Here is a 24,276-nt window from a genome sequence, read left to right as displayed (position 1 = left end):
GCTAGAGTAATAGTGTTCTGTGTGTTTATCTTTCGAAAGTAAATCGCTATAATTTAATAATTGTTTCTCTTCATATTGGGATATTGTAGCAGTGATGATAGTGATATGGAATTATTTCAAATGATAATGGATTGTGATGCAGATAGTGATAGTGAGGCCGATATCATATGGTTAGGAAAATAAAGATCGTCTGAATTACATGGCGAAGATCAATAATTACGAATTTGACTATAGATTTCTGAGCAAAGGTGTTGTGAATGAATTGATTAATTTAATGAGACCATATTTGAGTGTAACGTCAAAAAGGTAAGATAAATTTTAACCATAAAAGTACTCGTTATTACAACTTATATTTGTTTATAGCAATAGCAAAATTATACCTAATTTTTGTTGTGTTACAAAATCACACTCAACAGGAATTCTATAATACTGCTGGATTCCCATGGTGCCCTAAATGACATTCATATACTAATACAATAACCTGGTAGGCTATTTACCTTCATTCTTATTACACACTGATACCTCTACATTTTATATTTGTGTTACAGATTCAAATATAGGAGAGGAATTTAGAAATAGAAAAAGAGTATTTTGAATGTGTAATTTGTGTGCAATGCATCATTGATGTTTCAAAATGTTGTTGCTTGATGGCCTGGGTCTACTCATGATACAACTATAATTAACCATTCCGATTGAAAAGGTATTTCTTATTTATATTACCTTATTTATATTATTATTATATTTTTATTTATTTATATTATATGTTTAGGTGTTTATATGAATTTAATATGACACTATTATAATAAATTATCTACATACCAAGAGAAAATTGATAACAAGGTGGACTTGGAAATTGCTATTTGCTTGCAGATAGAGGCTATCCCCACCACCCTATCTTTTAACGTAATTAATTAACCCACATACTCAATCGGAACGATTTAAAATGAATCACATATTAAAACAAGAAATACTATAGAGAGGTAATATTTTTTTTAGTTAAGAGCTTGTTATACTGTATTGTAAAATAATTTAAGCGAATAATGTATAATTTTCAGATGCATTGGTGTTTGTAAAAGAAGACTCCCTGTATATCATTGAAAAGTAGATTAAAACTAGAAAATATGCAAGCTGTTATTATAGCTGCCATGCTGCATAATATCGTCAGAAGTATGAATTTAGAAGAATTAGAATCAGAAATTTCAGTCGCAGATACATTACAGGAAAATAATATAATTGTTCGTAACAATTTTTCAAAACTTACATCTGAAATACAACCATGTACTTGTAAATAATTGCTTCCAAAGATAATTTATAAAATAAACTCCAAAGATAATTTGACTATTTTTTATTTTCCAAAATGATAATTACATGGTAGTTAATACATGCAAGATATTTAATTTAGAATTTGTACATATACTTAAAAAACTATCTAACATAAAATTATTATTGCCTACTTAATTTATGAAATTTAATATTCCTTTTAAGTAATTTTTAATTTTTTAAATTATCTAAATCTAACTTAACTTTTGCTACAACAATCTCCTTTTCTTTATTTTCCAAGTCAAGTCTCTTTTTTGCTATTAGATATTCTGCTAATGCATTGTCCCTATGCTAGCCTTGCATTTTAATAATTTATTTCTTTTCTTCCATCTTGTTTCCGCTTGGCTGTAAAAGTGTTAAAAATATTATATGTGACCTACAACAATGTGCATGCTTTATCCAAAATTTCATCTGCAATCCTTACCACCTCCAGCCTGTAACAAAGAGCATAATTATTTCAAATACTACGGCAACCTGAAGAAAAAAATCATGTTTATCAATGTGTTATTAGAGACAAACAATCAACTAATTATACTAACCTTACTAAGGTTGTTTCTTATGTTGCCGTAGCGTTCTTTAAGTTTTCCCATTTTAGTCGAAGCTGCGATGGAGTTCGTGGGAAACGACGAATCGACGAATTAAAATCATTTACAAGGGTTTGCCAAGCCTGCTCCTTCAATTTATTGTTTGTGGCATTTGTTGCCTTATTATTGAAATGTTTTTTCGCCGCCACAAGTTCTGCTAGAATCATCGTCTCATCTTTTGTCATGGGTGCTGCCTTTCTTGACTGAAAAAGATATATTTTCTAAACTTGAACTCAAAGTTTTCAAAGTAAAATTATTATTATCAATGTAGTTCATAGATACTTACAGAATTCATTTTATTTCACTGTAGCTCTTTAATTATAAACACATTTAGAATTATAAACGAAAGTTTTAAAGCGTTTTGGAGGTAAGTCATCATCTAATATAGTAGGTAAACAATAGAAAAACAAACAAAAGAAACTGATCACTGCTTATTGGCAAACGGACTGTCAAAACGTTTCGTTTCATAATTTCGACTAGGATAAAAATAGCAATACGTCCAATTTAAAAAAATCTACATATGTTTTTATTACTTTTTGTTATAAACAAATGTGTTTATGATAGTCTCCAATATGCTGGGTAAATTATAGTTATAATTTAGAATAAAATAAAATAAGTCTTGATCCTGATGTTGTTTCGTATTTGTAGTAGAACGAAACGTATCAAGAGGCTCGGATAAATCGGAGGGAAGAAGCTATCTACTGTTGGTTAAAGAGAGATAGCACTTATCCGTGATTGTGAAACGCAAACTAAGGATAGATACGCTCTTGCTGATATTCGGAGATAGCTATCTATCCGAAAACTCAGATACGTTATTGAAAACGGCCGTTAGAGTCTAGACTTATTAGTATTCGTGAACAGAATATTTCCGTGACGTCACCGACGCACCAAACAGGCAAGCATGCGACATAATAGTATGAATCTATTTGCGTTTGTTTTTGACAAGATTTTGTTTTTAAACGTTTATCTGTGGTTTCATATGAACATTGAGCCAATCGTCATTAAGACCATAACTAGCCCACTGATTTTCTCGCCGGATCTTCTCAGTGGGTCGCGTTTCCGATCCGGTGGTAGATTCTGCGAAGCACTGCTCTTGCTAGGGTCTGTGTTAGCAACTCTCCGGTTTGAGCCCCGTGAGCTTACCTACACACGTTAGGGTGAAGCTGAAATAGCCTCTCAAGGCTATCAGCATAGGTAGGAGAAAAAAATAATAATAGAGATCAGACGCCTGCGATGAGTAGGGCACATTGTCGATGGATGGACGAATGGACGAGGCTACAGTACCGAAACGTCTTCTGGAAGGCCGACCGAATGGCCACAGAAATAGTGGTAGGCCTAAGAAATGATAGTTGGACGCCGTCAAACAAAACACAAAGAACTTGGGGATGCTAATCTGGAGAAGAAAAGCCATGAATAAATCTGAATGGAAAAAAATACTGGACCATGCTTGGGTCCATTCTCGACTGTAACGCATCAGATGATGACGATCTGTAGTTTCAGATACTTCAAAGTTTTATTTAAAAAAATCGAGATAAATTTTAAAAACGTTCGTTTACTAGCAGTGTACAGTGACCACGATAACGGTTTTTTTTTATAGCTTGGATGGATCGACGAGTTCAGGGCTCACCTGGTGTTAAGTAAGAGGTTACCGGCACCCATAGACATCTACAACATAAATGCCGTCATCCAACTCGAGACATGAGTTCTATGGTGTCAGGTTTACAGTACAAAGGATGCTCTACCCTTCAAACCGAAACGCATTACTGCTTCACGGCGAAATAGGCAGAGTGGTAGTATCTATCCGTGCGGACTCACCGGACATCCTACCACAAGTTATTACGCAAATTATAATTTTGTGGGTTTGCTTTTTTTACACGACGTTATTCCTTTACCGTGGAAGTCAATCGTGAACATTTATTTTGTACATACCTATTTTATTAGAAAAATTAGTTATTCGATGGAATTACGAGAAACCAGAAAAAAATCTCTATTTTAGTTCAGATTATCGGTACACATAAATCGTACAAAATAAATAAATATAATACACTATATATACGATATATTTATTATTAGAGGTTTTCCTCTGTTCGAGGTCCAGGCTCGGTTTATTGAACGCCCGCCCTTAGCACCTAAGGAATAAGGGGGCTTGTACCTTGTTTTTGAATAATGTTTCTATTATATTTATATACCATTTAAGACTTCATCAGACTCATCTAGACTTAATTTTAAACGTCCTTAGTGCATTATTGTCTGTCTATCGTTACAGACACATCGACCAATGAAATGTATTCGTATGGACTGCATAGTTCGGTGGGCTTTTTATTGCTTAATGCAATAAAATTTATTAAGCTGATTTATTTATTATAGTCAAAATTTCAATAGAAAGTGACATTTTGATTGAAATTTTGTATTTTATAGTAATTGATGCTAGAGTACCTATAGGTACATGTAAAACTCGAGCTCAATCATTTAAATTAATAATAATATAATATAGAATGATGTTATGTATTAGTAGTTTAAAATAATTGGGTTACACCTTCGGCATAAATTATCATTTTTTCATTTGTTTTAAGCTTCTATCATCACCATGGTAACAAGGTTCTTAAGTACCATAGATTATTAACATTAGAGTTGCGTGAATGTATAAAGACTCGCCAATTGTATAAATTATTTGAAATTACCTAAAATAATTCAACAAAATTTTCGCTACTTTATAACCATAATTAATATTAAGTACGAGTAATCTTTTCTCCATGAATTAGTCAGTTCATATTTTTTCTGTCAATAATGTTATGTTTAACTGATTAATGACAAAAACATAGATTATACACTTAATATATTTGAGGACAAAAATGTGTCATCAGTCAAACAAGGTATACCTATTCGGAGAATTTTTATGTTATTTATAAGTGGATAGATTTTTTTAATGAAAATAAACTGAACTCTGCCATACAGTATTTAATGTTCTAAACCGCATTTTTTTATAACCACGTGCTTGTGAGGGGAACATCGCTCGCTCGCTGCTCGCTGGCATTCGTCGATTTGGGGTCACGTTCTTTATGTCTAGACACTGCTTTGCTGTCAGAACGTATTCAATCTATTTTGTTTTAAAATATAAACTAATTTAATATTTTTTTATTTACTACTACAGTCAATTCGATTTTTATTTGGGAACTTGTATTTTGCCCGACCCTATGTAGATTTAAAGAGAAAGTTGCAACAAAGAAGGAAGGGCAGAGATAATTTATCAATAATATTAGTAATGTACAGCTTACAGGTTTTTCCATGATGATTTCATGAAGCACTGTGATAATTATTAATGAAAATTGTGCAATATGCTGTCAATTGTATTATGGAAATCAAAGGAAAACCAAATTAGTACTTACGATAACATCGATTTTCCTCTCGAAGCTCAGAAATCTGCCTTTGACATAAGAATACGAAGGCGACTACATTTGAAACGGCACTGAAAAGGGCTTTCGTGGCGAACTACAATGAGCCCTGTAGCAACGCGACTACTCGTGATTACATCGAAATGACGAGTGTTTCTCCTCTGATAGTGCGCTGACCGTGACAGCGTAAGCGCACCGACTTCACGTCATTTCTTGATGATACGCCAAAACATTTCCTCTATAATATCATATAATCTTCTAAAACTACACCATTTTTTGCTAAATATCGATCGATTAAATTTTAATTTTGTCTAATTTCAGTCTTCGTGTCCCAGAAACGAAAATAAATAATTAAGAAAAATAATATTTTAACGCCATCTGTTTCTCATTTGCTGTAACTTAGAAATAAAAAGGAACAACAAAGCACGTCAATCGAAAAAGAATTTACTATTATAAGTTGCCGATAGTTTAATAGATGTCGCTAGTATTCGTGTTCAATCCTTTAGTATTTTTTTTCAGATCGTTGAGATCGTTCATAACCATAGATTATACACTTAATATATGTTCATAAATTGTATTGTACACCAAACAAAAATCGTGTACCTATCCTATGGCATCGTTGGCATGTAAATATAATATGGTAATGCACAATATGCCTAAAGATAATTACTCCAAGGCTAAATACTTATTCTAGTGCATACTGCACAACACAGAAAGAAATTAGTAAAGTTTGTGAAGCTACACGACATCTCTGTCTAACTCAATAGATGTAAAAAGTGTGAAGAACAAAAACGTATCCGCATGTAGGTACTAGATTTGAGAATAAACAATAAGTTAACATTTTTACATTAAGGTGATTGTTAAAATTATAAAACTTGTCTTGTATGGACCTTGTTTAAATTTCCAGTTCTAGGACAAATCTGTCTAATTCATTATAAATCAAGGGTATCTAATATAGATAAAAATAATCGTAAGTATAATTAAGTGTATTGTTATTATACTGTCTAGGTACGGTGCTTCTATGATGATAAAAAGTATAATAGAACCTGTGCAAATATTCTTCAAGCACGCCACAAATAATAACGTTTGAACCTTTATATTATGTCCCACTAGATCTTGATATCAATCGTTAGTAATATTATTACTAAGCTTACATTAGTATATACTAGTAAACAGCACTTGTGGGCCAGTGACATCATCTACACATATAAATAAAATTGGAGTGTCTGTTTGTAATATTGAAATAACCGCTTTTTACTACATGCATATGAATACATATATGTATATACGGTACACCAAAATAAGATTTTTTACAATTTTTGTCTGTCTGTCTGTTTTTCTCTGGAACAACTGGACCGATTTTGACGAGACTTTCACTGATAGGTAGCTGATGATACATAGGGAGTAACTTAGGCTACTTTTTTTAGACTAGCTTCGCCCCGCGGCGTCACCCGCAGTACGACAATGACCGCGGGTAACATCGCGGGACTGAGCTATGAATAAATTTAATGTTTCCGAAGCGAACCGAGGGCGAGTCGCTAGTGATTCATAAATGCTTTAACGTAGATTCCAATGGAGCACCAGTTTGATTTCCGCTTGTCTGAAACCCATGCTATATTCACTGATATCGATAATCGTATGAGTGACGCTTGAGTATATCATTTTCTTGTTAGGTTTCCTTCGGAGGCGCTCGGGCAGCTATTAGCTAACCCCACCCCTCTTGACTGAGCCTTTACTGAGCCCAACTGTCCTGGTAAAACTGGAAAGGCATCCGGGCCACCAATCATTCAAAGATAAAAAAATATAATATATGTATATATTAATTATTAGTTAATTTTTAACTTACTATCGTCAATCAAATATGGAGGATACACTAATTTATCAGTTTAGACTATTGTAACAAAATAGAAAATGATTGAAAAGAGGAGTCATTTCAAAATTTATCTTCGCAATGATTTAATATGGCGTATTTTTAAAACATGCGTAAGATGAATAATATATTAATTTATGTATGTTTATTAATGCTAAATGATATGACTACCCTGATCTCGAACTAATTCAACGCGTTTTTTAGGCTAATAATATTTGTAAACAATCCTGTTTCTACTGTTCAATTTTAATTTTTGACTCTGCCTATCAACAAGCCGGATATTTTGTGAACAAAATAAATTTATCAAACCACACACACTTAAATAGGTACGTCTAGTAATTAAATTTAATTAATTAATTTAAACATTGGCAAGATATTTTTATTTGATTCAACAAAAAAATCATAAATACAAACTCACTACAAAAACAACATTTAAACTAGACAACAATAAAGAGTAGGTGACCCTGAACATACGTAAATTTTGAAATAATCAAGAAGATGTCGAATTGTTTCAATTATTTTATACTGACAGGACGTTATCAAATATTGATTATGGTTCAACTTCGAACAGTATATTATATTATTTTAAACTTCCTATTTGTTCGTTCGAGTTTCAGCACATTAGTATTGTCTAATTGCTACAAGCTGATTATGCTGGTTGAATAATAATTTTTGGTAATGACGAAGGCCATACGAAACCGGCCGTGAAGTGTCTTTGTGAAACGAGTGTTATTCTGCCGCAATGGCTCTCAATGCGAACGCCTTGAACTTCAAACTTCGAACAGTGAATTCGGTCACTCTTCTGTTATCAACTAGTCCGAGTCGATAACGTTCGATAAAGTGTCAGGTTACGAGTGTTACGACTTTAGAGCATAACTCACCGTACACTTTCCGTGTGAAGTTCAAAGACCTTTTGTTACGTGTCGGATCTGGCGTTTCCCGGCCGCGACCTGCCCCACAACCGCTGGTTTCATGGCTCATCGTCACCAGGTCAATAAACCGACACTGTGCCTACGTACTTACCTACCTAAATTGCATGCTGGACTTCATTTCATTTATGTATAAAACGTCACAGCTGACAACGAACCAATTTTTCCTGTTAAAGCATCGAGTTTAAACATAACATATAGAGAAGTTAAGTGGAATTCCGGCTCAGTGTTTTGCTAATTGTACGATTGTGAAGTGCATATCAAATGTATACTCTATGATTATTCAGAATGTACACTTTCACTGTTTTATATTTTTTAATACGTCGAATGCTTATTATTTATGCCAAATTCTTGTTCTTGCTTCTGTGCAATTATATGTTAACACCGTGATGACGTTGTAGTAATTTAGAGATAGATAAGTCCAAACAGTCTTCATTTTTTTAATTTTTAATGTAATAAAATAAAATTAAATATCTACATTGAGTTCTTTTATAAACGTTCGTGTGGGCAATGAGCCTGTCGTCTTATGTTCGGCTTGCGCATGCCACCGTTCTAATTTCAGAACAGTTATTTTCAGTATACATTGGGAATCGTGAAATTACTCCAATTTTCCCGCTATTGTGTACTAAACAGCATGTGGCTCAAATTATCGTTATTTATTTTACCTACTTTTGCCTTTTCGAGGAATACGTCTAATGGAAAAATTATCATGTTTTGATTGAAATAATAGAAAATGGAGTGTAATTATTATTTATTTCTTGTTTAAAAATAAAATTAAATGGAGTTTTTTCTCTACAGCAAAGCAGCAGATAGCTAAAAACAGGTGTCCCCACAACCTAAAATAAAGAAACAAAAAAATGATTTACGTAAATCTGTTTTATCTTCAGTAAACTAGAAATATTGTTTACATAATAATATAATAGTTATATAAATTCAATAACAACAACAAAAAAATTGTAAAGAAATCCAATGTAGATACAGCATGTCTTAGACATTTAACCTTGGCTGTTCGTTATTAACATGGGCAGTAGCAGATTAATGACCAAACGTCACACCGCATTGTTGCTAGCAAACAAGGCTAAATAGCATTTACAGAATATAGTAAATTTCCTATCAAATATATCACTGAAGTCTGGCATGTTACAGTGAATACCAACATTGTAAACTTACAAATTTTATGATTAACTTTTATTACTAGTGTTGTCATATTAATAACTAATACTGAATAGCATTGTTGAAAAAACATACTCGGTCGTTAAATGTAAATACGTATGAATTAATACGTCAATTTACTATCTAACTAGCTTAATAGTGCTCGTGTTAATTAGTTCCACTTTGAGTCTTCTATTTACTCGCACTTAACTGGTGTCCATCCACTTAACATTTGCACTAATAGTACAAAGTATGTCTACCGTACCTTTTTTACAATTTCTTTATATGCAAACGCTTGTCTGGAAGAGATCGGTTTTAGCATAAGGCCGCCATTTGTACAAATCATACTTGTGTGTTGACTGATTTCCAGTGTCAATTAGATTTGGTATATAATAAATTATACTCTCTCTCACTATGTCAAGCATTATTTATTTTAATATTTCTTCGAAATAAAAAAAAGTGTATGGATTCTATGCATTTCCATATAGTTCTTCGATTTTAATTCGGATATGCAAAATTTAATGTATGTATAAGAGATCGAGAGAGATGAATCTATACTAATATATAAATCTACAGTGGTTTTTACGGATGTTCCGTTATAACTACTGAACCATGCATCCGATCGACTTGAAACTTGGTATCCATGTAGAAAATACATTTACTTAATGGATATATTTTTATGATATATTTATATGATTTTTGGACTCTCTACACCAGTTGCCGGGGCGTTAATGATGAGAATCTTTGTGGAGGTGAGAAATAATAATGTTAATTTTAAAAGCCCAGCGTAGCGGACGGGTACAGCTATCTACACATATAAATAGAATTGGAGTGTCTATTTGTAATATTGATATAGCCGCTTTTTACTACATGCATATGAATATATATACAGTACATACACCAAAATAACATTTTTTACAATTTTTGTCTGTCTGTCTGTCTGTCTGTTTGTTCCGGCTAATCTCTGGAAAGGCTGGACCGATTTTGTCGGGACTTTCACTGATACAGGTAGCTGACGATATAAAGAGTAACTTAGGCTACTTTTTTTAGACTAGCTTCGCCCCGCGGCATCACTCGCGGTACGACAATAACCGCGGCTAGCATCGCGGGACTCAACTATCAATACTAAAATTTAATGTTTCCGAAGCGAAGCAAGGGCGGGTCGCTAGTATTAAATAAATCTAATTGCAACGAATTCGGATATTTACCTTAATTAATCGGAGTTCTGTGGGCAATATTTAATGGTGTGAGCTCGGTCCCCGGTGGCCCCACAGCGCGGGCATCGGAACCCTCTAAGTACAGGGCACTTCACCCGACCGCGCCCATCCTTCAGAGCATGCGTTCTGTACCATGACACTGACTCCCCATTTTTCTTACAGAAGGCGCACTCCTAACAAAGTAACGTTTGGACGTATGGAAGTTAAAAGCCCAGAATTTATATAGTTTTTTCAGAACGAAATATAATAATAATAATAAAATGGTATTAAAATCCCGCTAGTATGTACGTAAACTTTTTTTTTAAATTAAATTCATTAAATAATTATATTTTTGCCGGCTAAAAGATCTGGAAATACTATTCCTTATCCTTTTCATTACTTTACAATTAATTCAAATTACTATTTTAATTAAAAATTATCATGAATATTTGAAAAACGAGATTAATTTGATTGTTTTTTTTTTACGGATCTAAAATGAATTATTCGGTTTTCACGAATCACAGAAACAATTAAAACTACGGCTTAATTGTGTCTACGTCTTTACACCTTAATCTCGCGTTTATTATTTTCATTTTATTGTTTTTGACGTTGCGAGAACTTTGCAGTTTTCGTATTGGCTGACGACTAAGATGTTATTCGTTCTTCTTCTCAGTCGTGTCACTCTTGACAGAGTGGTCGTGATCGTCATGTAGTGTATTATTATTATTCGTATACTTTGCTAAATACAGTCTTTATTTTCATAGAGATATTTCTTGACATTTTTTACATTTCATTTATTTATAGTACACATAAAATGTATGTGTAAAGGATTTTTAATACTTGATTTATTATTATTATTACTAGCTAATTAACGTAATCCCCAATGCGCACTTATTTTCAGATTTTTTTCAACACTTCCATAAATTGTAGTTTAAAACGTCAATAAGTTGAGGAATAACTTCTCTCGCTAGCATACCGCTGAGTACAGGGGACCATAATATTTATTAATAGGTTGGGGAAAAAGTTTCTTCGCATTTTTTAAGAAAATTCACAACATTTTTTAATATAGTTTATTTACATTTTACTAAAGTATATAGGTACCATTTTGTTCGATAACTTTTTGCCATCTTGTAGGTAGGGACATGATCCCATTGCTATAGAAATTTTGGGGCTTCTGATCAAAATACCGCAATAATTTGTTTGGGCAGTCCTCTCGTGATGTTAACCTGACACTGCCTAAAGAGTTCTGAAGAGACCGAAACAGGTTGAAATCTGAAGGTGCAAGGTCAGGACTATACGGTGGATGCATTAACACCTCCCAGCCAAGCTCTCTTAATTTTTGCTGAGTGGCTAAAGATGTGTGAGGTCTAGCGTTATCATTATGAAAAACCAGACCCCTTCTGTTGATTAATTCCGGCTGCTTTCTCTCAACATCTTGCTTTAATCTCATCAGTTGTTCGCAGTAGAGTTCAGAATCGATGGTCCTGCCTGGTGGTAGCAGCTCATAATGAATAATGCCCTTCCAATCCCACCACACACACAGCATCACCTTGTTGCGTGTTAACCCGGGCTTCGCCACAGTCTGTAAAGCCTGACCGGCCTTTGACCACGTCCTTTTTCGCACGTTCTTGTCGTACCTACGTGATCCACTTTTCATCACCAATTATCAGCTTCTTCAAAAATGGTTCGATTTCATTACGTCGAAATTAAAGAACCACAAATGAGTGCAAGGTTCATTAGGTTTCTTTCCGTGAGCTCGTGAGGTACCAGAGGTACCCAAATATCAAGCTTTTTTTGTGTACCCAGTTTTTTTCAAATGCGCCAAAACTGTTTAGTGGTCAATTCCCAGCTCTTCAGCTACGTCATAGCTACTGATATACTGATCTTGCTTCACTTTTTCAAAAATAGCATCCATTTTATCCGTAATAGGGCGACCAAAGCGACGTGCATCTTTGACATCAAATTTTCGGGATTGAAAACGCTTAAACTAAATTTGTGCTACTCTCACAGACACTGCACTAGATCCATAAACATCGCAAATGTTTTCGCGGCTTGCGTTGCATTTTTACCTTTTTTGTAGTAAAATTTTAAAATGTATCGAATTTCTTCATTAGATTCACTCAGCTCGACATTACGAAAAATAAATAAAAATCACACATTTTCCTAATTTGAATTTGAATCTTCTTTAAAATTTAAACTTTTAATGATACCAAAACCAGCCAGATACACATAGTAGGATAGACAAAGAGATTTTATAACAAATTCATACATACTATAATGCGAAAAGACTTTTTCCCCAACCTATTATTATAGGTATTTCAAATCTGTACGTTTGCACTAGGCGAATAATCATGAAAAAGTTTCGTTGTATCACTGCCTCAAGAAATTAAGCTTAGGTATTACGTGTTGAAATTGATCTCAGCCCTAAATTACAATAGTTACGAGTATGAAATAAACTGAATCTTATCTAGGATCACTTACAAAATGCTTTTGTAAACCAATTCGCTTCTGGCGAAGAGCTTCGACGTAAATTAGCAGGAACTGATACTGATCCGGAGTCAAAGAGAGGAGTGCTGTCTCGTGCATTGACACAATTTTCTTGAAGTCGACACGCAGAGCCTCAGCGGCTGAAGTTTTAAAACAATCTCTAAAATACTTAATTGCATTTTTAATTTTTAAAGGCACCAAGGCATTCATTATTACGAAAACAGCATATCGCTGAATTATGTTCCGTTGAAAAAGAATTCGATAACAATACAAAACGGCTGCGGCCTGACGATTTCACTTACACATTCGGTACACTTACTTAAATCATATTGTCATATATCATCTTGTTGTTTGCCGTTTTACACAAATGGTACAGATAGGTAACTTTTTTTTCTTCTAAATAAATACGAGAATGTTTATCACGATCAACAAATATATCTAAAATATATAAGGGAAGGTTGCTTCTCGGTACCCACTCCCACACTACACCTCAAACTACCTCCGCAATCGTTGGATGTTTTTCGATTTTGCTTAGCCGATCCGAAAAAATAAATCTACCATTAAAATTGGTGCTTCTCCCGGAATCGAAGAAAACATCTAGTTATGTCACTCGACACGGAAAATCGAGGATCTTACCTATAAAACCGCGAAAATTCATGAGTTGGGAAAAGAGAACTACGACTAGCGTAATTTTTAATTTTAATTATTGATAACTACAGTACTGGTGGTTTGGTGTAATGTAAGCCCGCATAGATACAACCACCCTGCCTTTAAGTGCCTTAAGACAAACTTGCGTTCCAGTCGGAAAGCTTAGAGAATCGTTCTACAATACGATTGTGATAATCCTACTCATGACTTAAGGTAGGTGGCGGTATTCACGTTGTCAAGTTCATTGGCTCGGGTATCCATTTTAGACCAGGTGGGTCGTGAGATCGTTGACGTATATACGCCACAAAAAAAGTCGATTAGGAGTATCGAATCAAGGAGTATATTATAAGAAAAATTGAGGAACGTGCCGCGAATTAGATGAGACCTATAGAGGCCAACGGGAGTTAATATTGGCTGATAATGATGATAACATATGATCTGAAGAATTATTTGAAATGACCCCGTGATCTCCAGCAGATTTCATTCATGGGAATAGTAACGTTGTTCATTCGTTTTGTACTGTACTATAGTATACTTAGTCTAATTTGATCATAAAATAAAGAAAAAAATCGTTTAAGATATGTTGAAGAACTTGAAAAACAGATTTTGTGGCATCACGCGTGTCGTTTACCACAAACAATCGCCAATCAATCATAAGAAAAACAAGTAAATGTTTAGATACGACTCCCAAAAAAACTGTGACGGTGTTGGGCAACTTACGTAATTCACTTCCTTGTGAAGAAACTTGAGTTTGTGTAGAATCGGTTCCATCGATTTTTCTCGTTTCCACTGTTATTTGTGCCTCCAAAACTGCGGGATCCAGTTTCACAGCCTGTAAGGCATCTGCAGAAGAAAAACAGTAAGTAAACTCAGTTCACAAGATACTGGTGCTTTAGCACATGGTAAGTGCGTTAAGGTCACACCGTTTTTATTTATTCCTCCTACGAACATCCATGTATTCCTAAATTGGCAATATCCCAGTAGAACCTGGAACATTAACCATTTAACAAATGTTAGGCCAAATGCTGGTCTGGCGCAAAGCCGCGCTCGACCCTTGTCAGCGCCTGTGCGGAATCCATGAAGCGCCTCCTATATTTACGAATCTTCATGTTTTAATGGTTTTTAATACGCTTTTATTAGCTTCAGACGTATGTATGTTTGTAACGGAATCTTTGAACATCATTTTGACCCCCTTCAAAACGGCGGATTAACTCGAAATTTGGTATACTTATTAAGGACCGATTACAATTCAATAGTAAAAAAATAATTGAAAATATAGAAATCCAACTAAAAAATAGACTATAAATTTGAATTAAAAATAATGTAAGGAAAAATGATTTTATTGTAAAAAAGCGAGGGCTGCATGGTATTAGTAGTTATAAATATTTTATGAACAGATATGAGTAGAAGGGCTATTTTGATAATATTCTGAAAAGCACCCCACGCTTTTTTACACTAAAATCATTTTTTCTTACACTATTTTTAATTCAAATTAATTAAAATTTATAGTCTGTTTTAGTTGGATTTTTATAAAAGCGTATTTCGTTAGTTTTTTTTACACTATTATTTATTTATTTTTTATTATTTGTTAATTTTGACTTATTGTTTTGACGTAAATCTTGGGAGACTTGTACTATAAATGCATTATATGTTTTGTTATTTAACAGGCATATGTTGCGCCTATTGTACTTAATTACTTATCGATAATCCACTAAAAGGAATGTTATTGTATAAGTGTAAGGTAAATAATTTGGTTGGCGGCGCGGCGCGAACCTGGTCTGGCGTAGACGGTAAGAAAACTATGTTGGCCGCGAACTGGTCTGCCTATTTGGAAGAGTAAAACATTAAAGAATAACAACATTGAGACATCCACGTAGCTGAGCCAGTTTTAGTTTCGCTTTATGTTAATTAATTGAATTCCTATAACTGCACACTAACCTCAAAACATTAACTAATTCAATTCACATTATTGTCTATATCTCGTCATAAATTTAGAAGTCACTTAGCTTAAAATTCCACGCTAGGAATATTATAGAGATGTTCTATAAGAAGTAAAATTTTAATAGAAATTACTTCGGTTTTCACTTGTGATAGACAATATTAAAAACGCGTTTCGGTCGATTTTCGTCTTTTATTTTATTTATCAAACAATCTAATTTTATGTTAAATTTGACGACTGAAATTTAAACTCAGGATTCGTTATCATCGAATACCAAGTATAAATTAACAGGACGAAAAAACTGTAGCTAGGCTACTCTATGCTTTCATTAATCATTCATTTCTTCATTAAAAGTAATATTTCTAACTAAAATTCTTATTTATTTCTTTATTTATGTACACACAAAAAAGAAGATATAGTACAGAGTAATAGGAAAATTATGTACAAAAGCATGTGAAATAAGATAATGTACAGCAAAACGAAGAACGTAAAATGTGAAAGGAAAACGTTGAAAATTATAAAATGATTACCACATTAAACCTATAAAGTGTTTTAATAAATGAAAAACATAATTATGTTAACGTAATGCGCACGTAATTACATAGTAGTTACAAAATTAATTGTAATAAATACATTAGGACAAAAAATGTTAAGTGTTTTTTTTTAATTATTGTTCAATATTTTACGGCATAGACATAACAATCGAAAGTGCTCAAAGCTATGAAAGCTTATGTAGGCTTCTCAGTTATTCTGTAAAGAAATCAATAATGCTTTGGTGAGCAATATTTTTGTGAAAAAGATATCAAAACATCGACCCACGTGTATCAAAACGTGACAAGGTGGTTAATGAAGCCTCTTAACGATAAGACATTTCATAGCAAAAAAATCTTTTTTCTCCTACCTACACCGAAAGTTCGGTTTTGGGAATCGGAACAAAGATGAGTTCAGACAGTTCTTATTTAATTAGTAGTAGTTTATTAAAAAATAAAAAAACAGTTAAATTGTTTTTTTTACGAGTATAGGGTGCTCCGCCCCCTTACCCCGCCACAGCTTCGGCCCTGGACCCCGGCTCGGTACTCCACAAACTTTCGGTCTGGTAGGAGAAAAAATGTACTAATTTCAGCAAGTCTCAGCAGCGGGTATAAAGATCGATCGACACAAACGAAACTGGAATTGAGTGTTTCTCACTTTAAGGGCTGAAGACTAGCCGTCCTCTGTTCTGAATCTTCACCCGTTTATCAATGTTATGATAATTTTGAGGCCCTAAAACATCCCATAAGGTTGGCAGTAACGATTTTTTCAATGTAGAAATTATCGACTCAAACGAAACTGGATTTGAGCGTTTCTCACTTTAAGGGCTGAAGACTAGCCGTCCTCTGTTCTGAATCTTCACCCGTTTATCAATGTTATGATAACTTCGAGGCCCTAAAACATCCCATAAGATTGACAGTAACGATTTTTTCAGTGTAGAAATTATGGACACAAACGAAACAGGAATTGAGGGTTTCTCACTTTAAGGGCTGAAGACTAGCCGTCCTCTGTTCTAAATCTTCACCCGTTTATCAATGTTATGATAATTTTGAGGCCCTAAAACATCCCATAAGGTTGGCAGTAACTATTTTTTCAATGTAGAAATTATGAACACATGTGTTCCAATCGATAACTGGCCACAACGTTTGAAGGATTGTATTAATGTCACTATAAATAACATGAATGAGCTTTTATTTCAAACAACAGTATATAAAAAACTTTGTATAGTAAAAAAACCGATGCGATTCATCTAACAAGTTTTATGGAAATACTTTATGGTAAACTTCAATAACTGTTCGTTTGGTAAATAAATGTCAACAGTCTCTGACATATTAACGTAAAAAAAACAACAAAAACTTTGCGATAAAATCAAATCGCTTATTCAACGTTTGAAAACCGTTAGTCCACTATTACATTTGAAACATGAAACTGTTCTAAAGCAGAGATAAAAAAAACTGGTATAACGTCGTACATCCAAAGAATCTTCAGATACCCGTTTAATTGTAAATAGCCTAAAAATAAATACACTCCCAAAAATAAATATACTGAAACCGTGTGCATTCGTTATAGAAAAATTGAGATATTACTTATGAACAACAAGCGGCTTTCAAATGCCAGCAAAGTTAATCAAGCTATATTATGAATACATGTTATATTGCCACCACCATGTGAGTTATGGCTGAAAAGACCCAAGACAAATATATGAGGATTACCTTTTTTCAAAATGCATCCACTTTCCAAAAACTCTGGCTGTTTTTTAATCTGAAAATAGTTAAATAACTTAAATAATTACTATTACTGTACTTTCTTCGGTTTTGGTAGTCGTAGGCATAATAAAAATACAAGTATATTTTGTTAGTATAAAATGTACTAGTATTACAGTAGTATGTATGAACACCATAAACTTTAAATGAACTTTAGGGTCGACCCCTAATGTAGAAAACGGCTTGCCCTTATCTAACCCTCATGTTGGTTTAAAATTACTACCTACACTTAAATATGATTTAATTAAAAAAAAAACGCAACTGGAACCTTCGTTTAAAGATTCGTAAATTTTTTTAAGGACAAACAATTGTTTGTATTTAGTGTTGTTTTAAATAACGAAATGCACAATTAATAAATAAAAAAAATACAATAATACTTTATTTTTGAACTTACGTATGCAGACGCAGATGGTAGAATTTCTTCAAAAGTTTGTCCTACAGAATGATGAGCTAAAAACGGTATTTGCACATCCATTGTTTAGTTTTTAAGATTTATAATTTTATCGCAACACACAAATGATGACAAACGAAACGTACAATTTTTTTTTTATTATACCCACCCATAGCCGATATTCGAAACTTCGAGATGGGAAAAATGCTATTAATCGAATACAGTTGATATTTAATCGAATACGGATCCGAGCGAGCATTTTCAGAGCGAGTCCTGGTGGTAGGACCTCTTGTGAGTCCGCACAGGTAGGTACCACCACCCTGCCTATTTCTACAATGAAGCAGTAATGCATTTCGACTTGAAGGGTGGGGCAACCATTGTAACTATAATGAGACCTTAGAACTTATATCTCCAGGTGGGTGGCGCATTTTACCTGTCTTTTTTGAAGACTAATCAGTGTAGGATAGGATGGATAAATTTATAGTTAAAAGTCTTACATTCAAAAGCACACTATTCTTTTACCTCTCTCACAGATGTTGGAAACAGAATGAAATAAAAAACTAGTACACAGATCGCTAATATTAATACTAACATATTAGGTGAAATTTGGATTTATTTTCAATTTTTAATTAGTTTTAAAATATATACTATAAATACACGAAAAAAACTACAGTCGTCCGCCCATTTAAGCAATAAAAATAACAAAACTTAAAAATAAACAATCTAAAAATCGAATTCGAAACAACACCTCTTGTTATTTATATTTGATATTTGGACTGTCGATTTTCTAATTTTAATTTAATTTTGAAATCTGTTCTAGACTAAACAAACATTAATTTAAAAAAAATCGTTTTAAAAAAAAATGGATACTATTTATCAACTAATATACTTGATACATCAAAATCTAAGAAACCTACTTTAGATAAACATTGCTTGTGTTGGATATGTCGACGTATTATTGCAATGGATTCAATAAATTATTTGGTGAATAACCCCGACATCAACCAAATATTCAATTCTAATCTAATAAAATAACAATTATAACTCACTATCTTTTCACATTTTGTTTTTTCTAGCACATTATCGTTGGACTCTGATAAACACCTAACATCAAATGGGTCATCAATGTTTCTTTTCATCAACAGCATCAAAAGTAATTGTCATTAAATACCAATTGAAGTACTTTGTGAATTTAATTAATTTGTGAAATGCAATCATTTACTAAAACGACTCGCACCCCACGTAATTGGCATAAATGCTAATATGTATTTCGAAACTTTCACGGAATTAACAACAATAACAATACAAAGTTTTGTACTCAGCCAGTTGTTTTATAGGAAATAATTATGAAAAAAAAGATAATGTAAAAAAAAACTTCACTAAAAAATAAAATCATATTATGTAGTGGAATAAAATTGATATCTTTAAATCTATCTTGTAGTTAGTTCCCTGTCAAACATTATTAGGTAAAAGTTCTTAATAAAATCGACAGCTGTTTCTCTTGCTTAAGTTTAACCACGAATTCTGACGGTAACTTTCCAATCAACGTTAGGAAGATGTTGTTTATCTTAAATTAATTTCTTAAATACTATTTAAGTTAAACTTACGAATTTTTTACATATCGAAATGGAAATTTTGTGATTTTCAAAGTGATTTAACGTTTAAGCAACAATAGAAAGTTTCTAAATTTGAAATTCATTTAAATAAAGTTTTTACTAAAATTTTACAAGATTGTTTTGACAGTTCTGTTTTTATTCAACATGAAAATTTTAGTTTGTTAGATTAAATAACTTTTTTGAACACAAAGAACACTATAACGACCCAAACGGACACCAGTGGCACCGCCTGGATCAGTCTGTCGGGCTGCCATACCGATACGGCCGACGCGACGTGAGGTCGTCGACTATCGCCTATCGCCTCGACGACTCGTCGGTCGGGAGTCCTAGGGATAGCTCCGCGAGTCTGGTTGTAGTATTGACTGTGGGAACCCCTACTCTGTCTAGGTTCTGACCCCGGGCAGAGATCGGACGTCGGGTGAGAAAGTGCAAGGGGAGTCGTTTGGTGGGTTCTAAAACATGGACCTTGGGCCCGCGGTCTGCTCCTAACATCTGCAGACCGTCAAATCCCACATACCCCGCGCGCCCTCTAGGCGTAGAAACTTTGTACGACGATCGGCCCCCTGACCGAAAAAAAAGCCGTTCTGTGAGCCCGCACGGGTAGGAGATACCCATCACCCTGCCTATTTCTGCCGTAAAGCAGTATTGCGTTTCAGTTTGCAGGGTGGGGCAGCCATTTTTCATAAAAACGGAGACTTAGAACTGCTATGTCAAAGTGGGTGGCGGCATTTATATTGCTGATATCTACAGGCTCCGGTAACCACTTAACACCATTTAGGCCGTGAACTCGTCCAGCCATCTTTGAAAACTAATTTAAGCACATGGAAATATTTTAGACACGGCGATGGAGATTTATTTGAAAAGGACAATGCCCAAAAGTGGGCCAACTTTATGTCAAAACTATTTGGACTTGAAAAACTATGCCTTATTTTTTCACGTTGCTTAGTTTATATATCAACATTTATTTCAACTTGGCGTTGTTTTACAAAAAAATAAATTACTTATTTGATAACATCCCAAAACTGAGTGCCATAGTTTTTAAATTCGCCAATAGGCAAAGGGCTTAGCCCATAAAGCCTTATAGTAAGCCTATAAGCTGCCAAACGAAAGAGTTGTCTGTGACTTGAGCAACAAATAAAAAAAATAATAGCTAATGGTTATAATTCAGACTTTTTAGTTTATTTTTGTTCAATTCAATATTTATATATTGTAATAGTAGTTATTACTTAAAACCATGAATTATTTAATATTTTTAGATATTATTGATTCCATTAGTAAAAATCTCAATGGCCTACCATTACTCTATTCTTATTATATATTAAGATCAGAGAGTTTTGGCAGCAAACAGAGTGAAGCGTCACTTGAAGTTTTATTTTAATGTTTTTTTAATAGTTTATTGTGATGTATAATACATATATAAATTGAGTGTTGTTTTGTGTATTAAACGTCAATAATCGTTGTTCACGATTATTGAGGCATTGGAATAAAACTGTGGCTAACATAGCAGTGACTGTTTTTTTTTTCAAGATAAAAGGTCTGCAGATATACACGCTCACTCAATGTGCTATTCATCGAGTTGACGTCAAAACTCCTAAAAAGCAATAAAAAGAGATACACCAACTTTTTATTGAAAAAAAAAAATATATAACTACGACAGACTAGGCTGTATAGGCTACGCTCTTTGCCTGCTTATTGGCGAATTTAAAAACAACAGCAACAATATTGTTGCCGGAACAATATTGAATCCGGAAGATTTTCATTTCATTTTATTATTATTATGAGGATATAATAATAATAAAATGTACGTAAGGGCTTATTTCTAGCAACATTAACCACAATTAACTTATTGAATACTGTAAATAATGATGAGAGCGATTATTGATTTCGAAGAAAACAATTAACAACTTAATTTTAGCTGCAGAAAAAAAACCGATTTCTCTTAAACCTGGGTGGGAATAAAAAAATCGTTTTCTGAATATGAAACGATATTTCTTTGTCTATCAAATTAAGTTAAAACCATCATGACCCGACAACTTTTTTTAGGGGCCCAAACGCCCTAAGAAAATGGGCATTGTCCTTTACATTGATATATATTTTTTTTAATTTGCTGTAGTCTGTTCATGTCATTGCTGAAATTGAATTTATCATTCATAAATCGTTCATGAATTTGTGTTGTTGTTTTGTGTATTAAACGTCAATAATCGTTGTTCACGATTATTGACGTTTTTTATATATGTAATAAACATCACAATAAACTATTAAAAAAACATTAAATTAAAACTTCAAGTGACGCTTCACTCTGTTTGCTGCCAAAACTCTCTGATCATATATAATAAGAATAGAGTAATGGTAGGCCATTGAGATTTTTACTAATGGAATCAATAATATCTAAAAATATTAAATAATTCATGGTTTTAAGTAATAATTACTATTACAATATATAAATATTGAATTGAACAGTAATAAACTAAAAAGTCTGAATTATAACCATTAGCTTTTTTTTTTTAATTTGTTGCTCAAGTCACAGACAACTCTTTCGTTTGGCAGCTTAAAGGTTTACTTTAAGGCTTTATGGGCTAATCCCTTTGCCTATTGGCGAATTTAAAAACTATGGCACTCAATTTTGGGATGTTATCAAATATGTAATTTATTTTTTTGTAAAACAACGCCAGGTTGAAAGAAATGTTGATATATAAACTAAGCAACGTGAAAAAATAAGGCATAGTTTTTCAAGTCCAAATAGTTTTGACATAAAGTTGGCCCACTTTTGGGCATTGTCCTTCTGCATAAAATGTGTACAATGTTGGATTACTGAGTGAAAACCCTGTACAACATGGAAGTGCCAGACAGACTCGTGCTCATCATACGAGACTTCCCCCGTTCCCCCGATATACCCCGGTTTCCGGAGACCCATCGAGCGCTTTTCGCCGATGACACGGCTATGTACTGCTCGTGTAGGAAGATGTCGTTGCTGCATCGGCGACTCCAGATCGCAGTAGCCACCATGGGACAGTGGTTCCGGAAGTAGAGCATCGACATCAACCCCACGAAAAGCACAGCGGTGCTCTTCAAAAGGGGTCGCCCTCCGAATACCACTTCGAGCATCCCACTCCCTAATAGGCGTGCAAACACCTCCGCCATTAGCCCCATCACTCTCTTTGGCCAGCCCATACCGTGGGCCTCGAAGGTCGAATACCTAGGCGTCACCCTCGACAGAGGGATGACATACCGTCACCACATTAAAACGGTACGCGACCGTGCCGCCTTTATACTAGGACGACTCTACCCTATGTTTTGTAGACGAAGCAAACTGTCCCTCCGTAATAAGGTAACTCTCTACAAAACTTGCATACGCCCCGTCATGACGTATGCAAGCGTAATGTTCGCTCACGCGGCCCGCACCAACTTGAGACCCCTTCAGGTTATTCAATCCCGATTCTGCAGGATAGCCGTCGTAATGACAATTCTTCCATTGTTCTGTTGTTAAGTGGCTACAGGAACTCATAATCGCCACAAGTGAATGCCACCGCTCAGATTGAAACATGAACACGAATCATAACAATTTGTGTAACGACGTACCTACCAAGACTTTTGTTTCTTTCTTTTTTTCTCCTATCTTCGTTTTTCTTTCTGAACTGTGTTCAAAATTTCAAGTCTTTAACTGATCAAGATTTTGTGCAATTAATTTCTTTATTCTATCTATTATTAATCTTTTTTACATTATTGAAGCACCAGCACTTAACTTCACTATAGAAAATAGTTTATCCGGTATTCCTTTGAAGTTCGAAGTCCAAAGTGAAGGTATTTGAAGTTGATGGGGCTTAAAGAACCAAACGCCCCTTTTAATCATATCGATCGATGCTTGTGTTCAAATCCTGTGGGCAAGTGCCGATTTTTCTGATAAAATATGTACTTAACACAATGTTCACGAATGACTTCCACGATTAAGGAGTAACATCGCGGGATAATAATGAAACTCACAAAAAATATTTTGTGTCATTACATCTGTTATTCTATGCAATTGATACTTAGATCTCATGTTTCAGGTACGCTTTGTTTTATTGCTTAGATTATGATTATTTTTAGATTTATTATTAGATTGGATTATAATTATATTATGAGTTCGTGGTGTGTCTCGCTTTAAGGTGTTACTAGAGCGCATAAACAACAACAATGTAAATGCCTCTAACCACCTTGAGACAAGTCTTAGTTTTATAGTACAACACCCTGAAACCATAACGCACTACTAATTCACGAGAGGTGATGATACCTACCCGTGCGGGCACACAAGATACCCTACCACCAGTAAATCGTGCTCATGATGATACATGATGCCCTTAGGTTTTTTTTATCGCTTAGATGTGTCGACAAGCTCTCAGCCCACCTGGTGTTAAGTGGTTACTGGAGCCATAGACATCTATGACATAAATGCGCCACCCACCTTGAGATATAAGTTCT

The 24,276-nt window shown here is 34.0% G+C and overlaps 2 protein-coding genes across 2 annotated transcripts in view; both read right to left on the bottom strand.

Moving 5' to 3' along the window:
• Positions 1 to 5,609, bottom strand: part of lama (phospholipase B domain containing lamina ancestor) — a 32,487-nt gene extending 26,878 nt beyond the window's left edge. The window contains exon 1 of the mRNA XM_028186953.2: positions 5,291 to 5,609. The gene's annotated coding sequence lies outside the window, so the exon portion shown is untranslated. The remainder of the gene's footprint in view (positions 1 to 5,290) is intronic.
• Positions 5,610 to 8,829: 3,220 nt separating this feature from the next.
• On the bottom strand, positions 8,830 to 18,376 carry nos-M (nanos-M). The gene is made up of 6 exons (XM_089729110.1): positions 18,206 to 18,376; positions 17,761 to 17,809; positions 14,299 to 14,421; positions 12,925 to 13,070; positions 10,456 to 10,637; positions 8,830 to 8,931 (listed from the first exon to the last, which is right to left on the bottom strand). Exons 1-5 carry the CDS (start codon positions 18,284 to 18,286, stop codon positions 10,461 to 10,463), a joined length of 576 nt encoding a protein of 191 aa, XP_089585236.1. The 5' UTR covers positions 18,287 to 18,376; the 3' UTR covers positions 8,830 to 8,931; positions 10,456 to 10,460.
• Positions 18,377 to 24,276: the final 5,900 nt, after the last annotated feature.

The sequence above is a fragment of the Bombyx mandarina genome, chromosome 08 (assembly GCF_030267445.1).
Source record: "Bombyx mandarina strain Sakado chromosome 08, ASM3026744v2".
Classification (NCBI taxonomy): domain Eukaryota; kingdom Metazoa; phylum Arthropoda; class Insecta; order Lepidoptera; family Bombycidae; genus Bombyx; species Bombyx mandarina.
Note: the sequence above shows the minus strand (reverse complement) of the source record. Positions and strands in the feature narration are given on the sequence as shown.

Excerpts from the sequence above, each read along its gene's own strand:
- nos-M (XM_089729110.1), bottom strand. The coding sequence starts at position 18,286 with ATGGATGTGCAAATACCGTTTTTAGCTCATCATTCTGTAGGACAAACT. Across the intron at positions 17,810-18,205 it reads TACCATCTGCGTCTGCATAC|ATTAAAAAACAGCCAGAGTT; the intron begins GTAAGTTCAAAA and ends AACTATTTTCAG. Across the intron at positions 13,071-14,298 it reads TTCACAAGGAAGTGAATTAC|CCGCTGAGGCTCTGCGTGTC; the intron begins GTAAGTTGCCCA and ends TTAAAACTTCAG.